Genomic DNA, 11589 nt, shown 5'->3' with positions numbered 1-11589 from the left:
GTGAGCAGGGAGGCCAAGGCCACAACGGCAACCGGATCATAGAAGATGAAGGAGCCCACAGCTATGGAACACACACACACACACAATCAGCACAAGCGAGCATAGATCCAAGGCCCACAATTGATCAGAGAAAGGACTGCGGACTGCACCAAGAGAACGATTGAGCGGAACGATGAGGAAAACTTGATAGGGTAGTGGTGACATCTTTTGTTTTTTTTTTTTTTTGCTTGTAATATATGGGCTTGATGGATGTTAGTTGTCTTCCCCTTTTGCTGTCAGTGATCATCTGCTTTTTTGAATCGCGATCATCGCCCACCTCCTCTCGCGATCGTCTTGGCCCCTTCCGTGTTGATGGTGGTTGCACTTATTGGTGGGTTTCTCTCTTCTCTCTCTCTCTCTCTCTCTCTCTCTCTCTCTCTCTCTTTCTCTCAAAAGGCCCTCCGTCATGGTCGTGTGCAGGCTGCAGCTTCTGTTAAAGACAACAACCCTATCTTTTATGTTCTCTGTCTCTACATATCTCAACCTTTATTCTCTCTCTGTCTAAGTCGACGTTAAGCGACTCCGTCTCCGTGGGGGTGTGTACAAAGAGGACATTTCCCACTACCTTTCTATCACCCAAGTGTGATAGATTGCCTAGTGGAATTGCCCTTGGGATGACATGAACCCACCCAGGTTCAAATCTCTCCGTCGATTAGGTGTATAACTCTCTAAGTCGACTTTAAGCGACTCCATCTCTGTGGGGGTATGTATACAAAAAGGACATTTTCCGCTACCTTTCTATCACCCAAGTGTGGTAGATTGGCTAGAGTGGAATTACCTTTGGGATGACATGAACCCACCAGGGTTCAAGTCTCTCCATCGATTGGGTGTATAACCCTTTAAGTCGACGTTAAGTGACTCCGTCTTGCAGAGAAGATACCGAAAGCACCTACGTACAGAAGATACCGAAAGCAGTTACGTCCGCCACAATACAGAAATTGGAGAATCATCTCGAGCAAGAACAGTGGGTGACAGAGCACTTGGTTGATTGCACGCATCCTTTCTTCATGGCTCCTCATGTTGTTGTTCAATGCTCCTCCTTGTGGTGTTGTTCAATGCTTTAGAAGCTCCCCCCCCCCTTATGTGTTTTCTTCAAGCTTATAATTTCTTTCTTCAGATTTTTTTTTTTGCTTGTATACCTCTCCTAGTTTTACAATTTTTGCATTCTTCATCCCTAGATCCTTCTCTAATAAGGATCTCATAGTAGCTTAATTTTTCTGATACTTTTGTATGTAGGAATTTTTATAATGCCCTAAGATAAAATTATCATTTCTAAAAAAATATGGCCTCCTCTCTTAATTATTGGCAATATCCAAAGAACACCCACCATCAACACCATCACCAACCCATTGTAACAATGATGTAGGCTTATATAAGTTATGGTAAGTTTCGACCAATCAAATGTAGAGATTTGTCGCTCGCAACAAATACATATGTATTTTGTACATGTCTATCTAAATTCTCTCTTCTAATCTCTTCTTATCTATAATCAAGTCTTTTTTAGCTACCTTTTTAACTTGGTGGCAGTCCATACCTCTCTGTGTATATTTTAAAGATATATGAATGTTTGGATGAAGTGTCTTATGAGTCCATTTTAAGATCACTTTTGATAGTTTGAAAGAAAATAAAAGACACCAACAATGATGATATTTCATGAAACATGGGTATGAAATAATGACCCATCCCCATCTCTTTCCTAAAATTTTAAACTTTGATTTAAATGAGGAGTGTTTAAATACACTAAAGTATTGAAATGCTTCATTAGATATGGGCTCGAAGGAGGGAATAGGTGCCATTAAAGATGGTATATTGAAATGATGTTTTAAACCTATATCTTTGTCTTTTATTTTATAAGAAAATGCTAGCCTATATTTTGGTCTGAAGGCGTACCTTGCTAAGCTAGAAATTCCACCTAATCATGCTAAAATAAAATTGCAAGATTTTTTAGGAGGACCTTTTGGTGACCACCTAGACCCCCTTAATGCAAGGAGGTAATAAATTTAGATAAGGAGAAACAATGCATGCTATTGTGTGACGGAGGAGAAGGTATAATATAAGAAAGAAAAAGTTATTCAGAACTAATGTTCAAGTTGGTCCTTGGAATATAAGAGGGATCGCTCATGTAGATAAAGTCTAGGTTATGACAATTTGGTTAAAAGATGAGAGAGAGAGAGAGAGAGAGAGAGAGAGAGAGAGAGAGAGAGAGAGAGAATACAATTATATTAATATCTACAAAAGACCCTAAGGGTCTATGAAACCATACGTAATACAATGGTATCATGGATATACTAAGCCATGGAAGAACTAAAAAGGATTAAAAAAACACCATTTGTATATATGTCCAAATATATAGATCTAGATGTATACCTATGTGTGTGTGAGGTGTGTGTACATTAAGATAGTAGATGAGTATCCTACAATCCCTCCTCAGCCCTGTCGGTACCAATCTTAGGGTAGAAAGAGGGTCAAGCCTTTGTGCGTGTGCGTGTGCGTGTGCGTGTGTGTGTGTGTGTGTGTGTGTGAGAGAGAGAGAGAGAGAGAGAGAGAGAGAGAGAGAGAGAAGTTATTATATTGCCTTTAATAAGTCAAGGTTGCTCCACAATTTGTGAAGCAACCTTTTACTTGTTTTTCTTTGCAAGAAGTTTAATTCTTGCATTAACGTTACCTTATTTTCACAAAACATGCATTATATAAGGCTTATTAGATAGATTAGAAAAAGTAGGACACTTAGTGGGATAATTAAGATAGATTAGGATAGTGAATGAGATAATTAAGATAGCTTAGGAGAAGTACGTAATTAAGATATTTTTTTTCAGATTAGTAAAAATTAGCTAGGTAATATCCCCTATTTCTTGTGTACGCACTACCACCTCCACTCACTCCTCTTGCATGTAAGTTTATTGCAAATAAGTGGAGGAAAGAAAAGAAATAGGGAGGGGATTGCCATTTGTGAGTTTATTCCAAATAAGTTGAGGATAGAAAAGAAATAGGGAGGTGCTTGCTATATGTAATTGGCACCTGTAGGTCTACTAGTATCAAATTACTCCATATTTTTAAGCTTGTGAGTAGATTTAATGGGACAAGTGACTTCATCCAATAATTGGAGATGTTTGACCATATTTATCAAGCCTTTGGACACATTGATGATTAAGTTAAAGAGAGTACATTAGGTTTAACCTTGGACAAGAAAGCTAGGAAACATCTCAAGTCTCTCAAGCGTGATAATAAGGCAAAAAACAATGCCTTAAAAGCTACATTCATAGTTGGGCATAAGATGGAGTCCCATCATACATGCTCTGTGTAGTGATGCAAACTAAGGGGGAATCCATCAGATATTACATTGCACATATTTGGTACCTTAATTTGAGATGTGACAATAGTAAGAGGCTAAACAATGAAAAACTATGACCATGCTTCCTCATGGTATTAAAGAATAAGAAACTTCAAGACACCTTTTATACATAGAAACACACCTCTTTTAAGCGTTCTAGGTAGCAAAGAGGTAACTAATTTTGATGACAACTTTATGTAACAAACAACAAATCTCCATGCAAGGATTTATTTGAAACATTATCATTAATCAAACATAAAATTCAAATGTAGAAGGAGAAAATGTTAATGAATTAGCATAATCCTTACTTAGAAAGCTAAATCAAGAATGGCAAATGGGAAAACCCACAAGGGTACTATGCTCACTTGTACCCATAAATAAATTTGGTGTGGTGTTTAGTAAGTAGTAAGCCAACAAAGTCACAACATCAAGTCCTTGCATTTGCAACTAAGGTAACTTTTGTATTGTGTACACTATATGACCTTAAAATATCATGATACTTCCTAATGATGTAGCCAGTGCAACCACAATAGGTATAAAACTATCCACAACCCTAGCCAATTTCTCCTTCTACTAGGCAGGAGGTAGCCACTAGCCTTGCCTACACACAATTACACAAGTAATTTCATTGCAATTACTTGTGTAGGTTGAATTATAACACACACACACACACACATATTCATTTATTTATTTATACATGTATGTATGTATGAATTTATGAATGTATGTATGGATATATGTATTTATGTATTTATTTATGCATGCATATATTTATTTATTTATTTATGCATATTTATATCCATGAATGCATGCTTATATGTATGTTAGAGGGAATTTTTGAAAATTGCTTGTCATTTCTAAAAGTTGCTCACTAAAAAAACATTCCCCTAGAAAGGCCTAGTTGGTGACCTTTTTGTTGAATATATTTATCTAGAGAAATAAAATCATTATTGCATAATATTTTCAAGAATATATAGATATTATGGATATTTGTGACAATTGGAGGTATTGTAATTTTAAAAGTGGGTAGTTTATTTTAAAAGTGGGTAGTTTATTTTAGAAGTGGATAGTTTAGCTTAGAAGTGGATAGCTTATTTTTCATTCCAAATAAAATTTTGAAATATGCTAATAACTCTAGCATCTTTTTTCTATTCTAGTCTTTTTAGGGTATACGCTAATCTTCAATCATTTTCTCTCCTTGGGTTACTTTTTATTTTCTATTCTAGTCTTTTTAGGGTATACACTAAATCTTCGATCATTTTCTCTCCTTGGGTTACTCTCTATTTTCTATTCTAGTCTTTTTAGGGTATATTCTAATCAATGTTATTGCATCTATAATATATTTTTAAATATATATGAAATAATCATAATTGTAAATTATGATATGTTTTCTAATTCACTAGAATGACTTTAACTTGTTGTTGTGAATTTGATAATACTAAAAATTAGAACATGATATGTCTACACCTTCAACGTTTGATCTCCCATGCATGAGATGCATAAATCTATCATTGAAAAGGGGCGAGAGAGAGAGAGAGAGAGAGAGAGAGAGAGAGAGAGAGAGATGAGGTAATTATGATGAGTAATAATTAATAAATCATAATCAAGTGACAAGTATTGATAGCTACATAGGAGCATGGATCAAGTAAAACTCTTTTACAAGCCTCATTACATGTTGATGCATACATAATTTCATGAATACAAGGCATGAATACAAGGTACTTTTGTTAATAATCTCTATGAATACAAGGTACTTTGTTAATATATGTTCCATGGCTATACTTTCCTCCTTTTTACCTATTCCGTTTTCTATTCACATGTACTACATGTCTACGCCCATAAATTTAGAAATCCAATTGCTTTATTTTTTATGATGTACCTACATGTATATGCCCGTAATTTACATATCATGCCATTGTATTTTTAAATACATACCTCAAACTTTCTGCAATGTTGGTTGTAACGAAATCACCTCAAACTTTTGTGCTATGTTGGTTGTAACGAAACTAGTAGCAATGTGATTTGTATATATCACAGTAAAAACAAGTACCTCAAAATGGTACCTCAAAATCACAATTTATTATACAAGTTTTTATAGCGCATAGTGAGTCCACAAAAGATTGATCACTTGACGAATCATACTTTTACAAAAATTATAAATTAATATTTTGCCAAATTTGAAGCTCTTTAATTTCAAAGAACATTAGATGCCACAAAGAAGATCTCAAAAACAAAAACTATTTATCATAAGCTTTACTATAATCAATTGTATGAGTCTACATTTTCTCCCATACATAAAACAAATTTGAACATAGATATTGGTACATACATGTATTAAAGTTAGATAGAAATAATGTTTATTTAGATATGTTTATCTTGTAAGAAAAATTAACCCATTGTCAATAATAATTCAAATAATGTCACCCCATCACTTACTAGAAATTAAAATTTTACAAGAAGCAATTTTATCTTTTTTTTAATGTGAATTTTCTCTGTATGAGGTCGCAATAAGAATATTTATAAAACCATAGATAATAATAAAAGATCTTTGAAAATACGGTGATTTTTCTCCTTTAGGAATACTATACAAAATAAATTCTATAATGACACCTTTCCCAATTCGTAGGCTTTAACACACATGACCACTTTCCCAATTCGTAGGCTTTAACACACATGACCACTTCCCCATGCATTATCCTAAAAAATATCGCCAAATGCACAAAAGTTGATCTAAAAAGTGAGATATAAGCCCTAAAAAATCAATGAGATGTTTTTTGAAAGTTATAATCTACAATAAGATTAAGATGATTTCCATATCAAATCAAGTTATGACGAAAATATAATGTTGATTTCTAAACAATCTACCCTATAAATATCTTAAATCTTTTAAGTTCTCATTTGATGTAAAAATTTCTAAACAATCTACCCTATAAATATCTTAAATCTTTTAAGTTCTCATTTGGTGGTAAATATTTTGTATATTTAATGATCCCTTCTATATGGTGCATCATAGTGGGAATACCCTTTTTTACTAGAAGATGAGGGGGTTTCTAATGGTTTCTCAAAGCTAAGGAAGGTTTTGATGGTTGAGAACTATGAGTGCATATCTATGCACCCTCAAAAATTATGCCAAAGCTAATACTTTAATGAGAATGGAGTATCATCAAGACATTCTATGTGGAGCATCCTAGAATAACATTCTTATTAAGAAGAAACTTGTAGTCCTTTCAAAACCAACTGAGATGCAACTTGCTTAAGAACTTGCGTAAGGCCATGTACATATATCCCCACTATCCCCAAATTAAAATAAAATTAAAAAAATCATATAGAAAGTCTAACAAAAAACTACACATTCTTATGTACTTGGATCTATAAAAAGCACTTGGATCATGGATGGAGATGATGTACCTTACCACAGGTCTTGTTTTTATGACTTTAGAAGACTTTTTTTTAATGTGAAAAAAAACAAAGTCTTGTTTTTATGACTTTAAAAGACTTTTTTTAAATGTGAAAAAAAAACATTCCTGTTTAATATCAAAATTCCTAAAACAAAACTTACAAAACCAAATAGTCGCTGATAAATTTATCGATAATACGAGTACTAAAAATGTCTACAAAGCATATCTTTCCATGGTCATTATTAAGGTGGTTTTTCCAAAAAGTTCTCAATTTTGAGTTTTACTTCAAAAATACTTTTTTTTAAATGTAAGCATGCTATACTTTTTTTACTTCAAAAATACTTTTTTTTAAATGTAAGCATGCTATAAGTACCATTTGGAATTTTTGAGTTTTACTTCAAAAATACTTTTTTTTAAAATGTAAGCATGCTATAAGTACAATTTGGAATTCTTTTCTATGTGTTTAGACCTTTTGCATGTACCTTCCATCATTTGTGAAGACAAGTTATTCTAAAAAGTTGTCCTCAAAAATGCTTTTAATATCTTTTAGGCTCTTTTGAGCCTCTTGAGTGATTTTAAATATCATAAATTTTATTAGTACATTTTTTTTGGAAACTCATATCATGTGTACGTGTATTCTAGCCAAGCACACTCATGTAAATTCATGTTTATGTACTTTCCTTTTTCTTTAAATTATAACTCAACCTTTCTTGCTAAATCCACATTTTGGCTTAGTTACAAAACTATTGTTAAATATTATTTACCTTTCCATAACATCATTGAATAATGTTTATTTCATATCCTTATTTAAAACCATTGTATATATGCTCTTATTAGGATTCATGATATTCATTTAGAGCTAGGTATCTTTAAATTGACATGACAATAACTATTGTAAAAATCCCCCCAATATTGTCATTATGTTTTGTGTCCTCATAATATTGTGTTCATCCCATTTATGTTTCAAGGGAAGTATTAAAGTACACCAGTAGTGATGTACTTGATTGAAAGTGAGTAGTAGAGGTGCAGATAACAAAGTCCTTTGAGTGAATCTAAAGATGAACTAAGCTTGGGATTGACTATCTTACACCATGGCTTTCTCGAGGAGTTTTAACTTAAGGCATATGAGATGTTTTGAGTGATGAAGCAACATATATTGAATAAGGAGGGGTGTTTGAAAGTTAATGGTATAATGAAGTTTCTTAGCGATCAAGACTCTGAGTCTTGATTTTGATATTACACATATATGGATGGTGTCCAATTTTATGGAGGAATCTTAGCCATAGACATAGGATGGACATTTGTCCAAGCATAAACCATCCACCAATTTTATGGAGGAATCTTAGCCATAGAAACAGGATGGACATGCAATCTTGCTTGTCCAAGCATAGACAATCCACCTATATTATAGACCATCCACCAATATAGGGTATGTGTGTGAAGAACCTTAATTAGGTGCTTTACACATTGAGTGAAAAAGGGAAAAAAAAACCGAGAAAAGGGAGAGATCTCCGCCGCCCATTGGGTTGGAGAGGGATATCGCCCCCGTCCATCTGGTTGCCAATATTTGTACGCTTGGGGCAAGCAGCACGTGTAGGATGAATAGGAGTGAATGAGGTCTCACGGGTAAGCAACAAGACAGAAATTGCGGCTGTCCCCGTTCACGTGGGAGCTGCGGGGGCCGGGGTGGTGGAGGCTTTCAAACTTTTGTACATGTACTGGTAATACAGGGGCATTAAGGTCGCCCATGCCCATGCAAAGCATGCATTTGGAGAGCAGACTGTTGACGTTTAGAGAGAGGGGGAATATTCAAGCATTCCTAACGCAGAGGCTTAACAGAGAAGACTTTCTCTTTCGTGTGTTTTGGATTTCGTGAAGCGGCTCCGACCGCTGACAAATCTGCACAAGGCGCGGGGAACGCATGTGATGTACCCCACACGTACTCTCTCGGATCGCGATTCTCTATCTTCTCTCTCTTTGAACTCATCGATGCCCTCGTGTTGCATTCTACCGACGTTAATACTTCTCTCTCTCTCCCTCCCCCTCTCCCTCTCCTTCTCCCTCAAAGCCCCATCTTTCTCTGTCTTTTGAAGAAACAAAACCCCGTATCTATCTCTCTCTCTCGTATTTTCTCTCTTTCTCTCTCTCTATCTGTCTCAAAGACCCATCAACACACTCTTATGTTTCTCTCTCTAGCTCTTAAAGACCCATCACTCTCTCTCTCTCTCTTTACCCATCACTTCCCCTCTCTCTCTCTCTTTGAACAGAAGACGCATCTCTCTCTCTCTCTCTCTCTCTCTCTCTCTCTCTTTGTGATTCTCTCTCTGATCTCTCTCTCGCTCTCTCATATCCATCACACACACTAGGTACTGGTCGCGTTCCTTTGCAACAGCTGACTCTGGTTGAGGCTACACGCGGTCCATCCGTCCATGTTTTGTATTGTTCTATTTTTATCAAGCACGAGAGAATATCTGTACCAGAGGTGGGACGCATCATTTAGTCCTTTCGTTGTGAATGTGTTGTTTCCTTTTGTCGAGAGTATAGGCACAGACAACATTATAAGTTTACAACTACTAGGGATCATCGACAACAAAAACAGATATCTGATCTCTCCCTTAGTCCAAAAAAGAAAGCCAATTCTGTTTGATTTTTAGCTTAACTAGGTGAGCGTACATTTACTTCAAATTCTGGTAGGCTATAGTAGGATGTTTTTATGTATGTTTTCATGGACGTGGTCTTTTCAATTATGTATTCGGTATCATTGTGGCCTTCGCAGACGATAAAACTACTCTCTATAATGGGCGATGTCGCAGTCTCTCTATCACTCTGTATTGCTAAAATTCTGTATTTTTTTGCGTATTTTTCTGCAGTCAAGCTTGTCTTAGCGATTCTACAAATATCCATTCTGGCTTGATTTATTTCATCTTTTGTTAACGCAGGAATAGCATGGAATCGAGCAGCAACGAGTGCACAGCTAGCAGAGGCGGTCATGAGCTCTACGGGCCTCAGATGAAGACTGCTAACGATGATGATCACGATGAGATAATAGATCAGAAATCAAGCCTGCCGCTGCAGGCATCAAGGGTTCTGAGAAAACGCGCTAACGGGACCGATCGCAGCTTACGCGGACGTCCAATTAAACCCAAAAGACCCTTAACAACGCTGAGGCAAACACTTCGCCAGAATCTCCAAGGATCACGTCGAGGCACAGCAGCTACAGCAAGCCCGAAAAAGGATAGAAATGATGTGAGTAGCGTATTTCTTTTATAAAAATTCGTGGTGTATTTAATTTAATCTTAATCGTAATAGCTCTTTCAATTAGAGTATGCAGCTGAATTAGCCTCCGTCGTAAGGTAGGGTTAATTTCTAACTTAATTAGGAGAGCATCATGATTGCTTTCGCAGACGACATCGACGCTCATTCTCAAAGCATACGCGTACATCCAAGAGCTCAAGGGGCGCATCGCCCACCTTACTTCGGAGATTAGGCTTCATAGTGCGCGTCAAAACTTCAAAGATGCTGCAATTCCCTTGGTAATTATATTGTGTGAATCTGCTTTGATTATTATAAATGATGATATAAACATGGCACATCCAAACCTTAAACCATTTTTACGTTCTCGTGTTTTGTTATTCTCGTCAACAGGTACGCGTTGTTACACTAAAGCATGGCTTGTACATGATTCACGTCGCCTGCAAGAAGTGGCCGGGTTTGCTCGTAGCCTTGCTCGAGAGTTTCGAGAGTATTAAGCTGAACGTCTCGGAGGCTAGCGTTGCCTGCCATGACGACATGTTCACATTCGACGCCCTTGCCATGGAAGTGAGATTAGTTCAAAACATTTTGCTAACAAATATCATCTTCCACAACCTTACCTTATCGTTTGATTTATATATGTACCTTGATATGCATGCGCATTTCTCCTTTTGAATATGGTCGTTTTGATCTTCAAATGCATGTGCATGTTTGTCTCATTTTATGCTTGTGTTTCTCTCAAACAGAAGGAACACTGCTTGGCACCAGATCAACTAAGAACCCTTATTCTCACAACTCTTCAAAAGGAAGCATCAAATATGGACACTTAAAATTTTCAATTTTCTCTTTTTGACAATGTAAAACAACAAACAAGGCAGAACCACCTCTATCGATTTATAGTCTTATCTGTAATAACTTTGCTTTAAATTGAAATTCTATCTTTTGCATCACTATTATTTTCAAAAAGAAATCAGAATATATCTATTATTGATATTGAAATAGCACTACAAATCTAAGGCTCATTATATATTTGCTTTCTCCAACCCCCTTGATCCCTTGAGAATAATAGGCATCCATGGATTATTGATATTGAAATAGCACTACAAGATCTAAGGGTCATTATACAGTTGCTTTCACCAACCGCCTTGATCCCTGGAGAATAATAGGCATCCATAGATTAGGCGGTCTTACCTCACCCTAGTCATTTCTCATCCATATTGTTTAGTGGGGTGTTAAGAAGGCATCTTTAATGAAGGTTCTTAATCTCAAGGTGGGAGAGAAGGAAGAGGGGGGGCGGGTGGGGTGTTGGTTCAATGTGTAGAAATCCATATAGCACGTGCATGCATGCATGCATTTAAATTTCCCTTTCTTTAATTTTTAATGTTTATTCCCCTTTTCTAAACAATAATGAAGTTTTAGTGTAAAACCTATATAAATATACATTTTTAAATAAATTACATTAAAATAGCTATTTTAAAAAGCCTTTCTTGCAGGTATGCACTTGAATGTATACGACATGTAAGTCTCTCAATTGCTTTGTGCATCATGTGACCCCTTGACAACCTTGGG

At 35.9% G+C, this 11589-nt stretch overlaps 1 protein-coding gene across 3 annotated transcripts; it reads left to right on the top strand.

The window, feature by feature from the left end:
* The first annotated feature begins 9117 nt into the window (after window positions 1-9117).
* On the top strand, window positions 9118-10914 carry LOC147636830 (uncharacterized). 3 transcript variants are annotated; one of them, XM_086799840.1, is made up of 5 exons: window positions 9118-9250; window positions 9708-10014; window positions 10173-10301; window positions 10414-10587; window positions 10767-10914. In XM_086799840.1, exons 1-5 carry the CDS (start codon window positions 9198-9200, stop codon window positions 10848-10850), a joined length of 747 nt encoding a protein of 248 aa, XP_086655966.1. In that variant the 5' UTR covers window positions 9118-9197; the 3' UTR covers window positions 10851-10914. The 3 variants fall into 3 exon arrangements, with proteins under 3 accessions (XP_086655966.1, XP_086655968.1, XP_086655967.1); XM_086799842.1 differs by lacking the exon at window positions 9118-9250 and adding an exon at window positions 9275-9458; XM_086799841.1 differs by lacking the exon at window positions 9118-9250 and adding an exon at window positions 9277-9431.
* The last annotated feature ends 675 nt before the right edge of the window (window positions 10915-11589 follow it).

The sequence above is a fragment of the Cibotium barometz genome, chromosome 7 (assembly GCF_041138505.1).
Source record: "Cibotium barometz isolate CiBa-2024 chromosome 7, ASM4113850v1, whole genome shotgun sequence".
Taxonomy (NCBI): Eukaryota; Viridiplantae; Streptophyta; class Polypodiopsida; order Cyatheales; family Cibotiaceae; genus Cibotium; species Cibotium barometz.
This window is presented reverse-complemented; position numbering and strand designations above follow the sequence as displayed.

Coding starts and splice junctions, on each gene's coding strand:
- LOC147636830 (XM_086799840.1), top strand. CDS start 9,198: ATGTTTTGTATTGTTCTATTTTTATCAAGCACGAGAGAATATCTGTAC. Junction 9,251..9,707: donor AGAGAATATCTGTACCAGAG/GTGGGACGCATC, acceptor TTGTTAACGCAG/GAATAGCATGGAATCGAGCA. Junction 10,302..10,413: donor AAGATGCTGCAATTCCCTTG/GTAATTATATTG, acceptor TCTCGTCAACAG/GTACGCGTTGTTACACTAAA.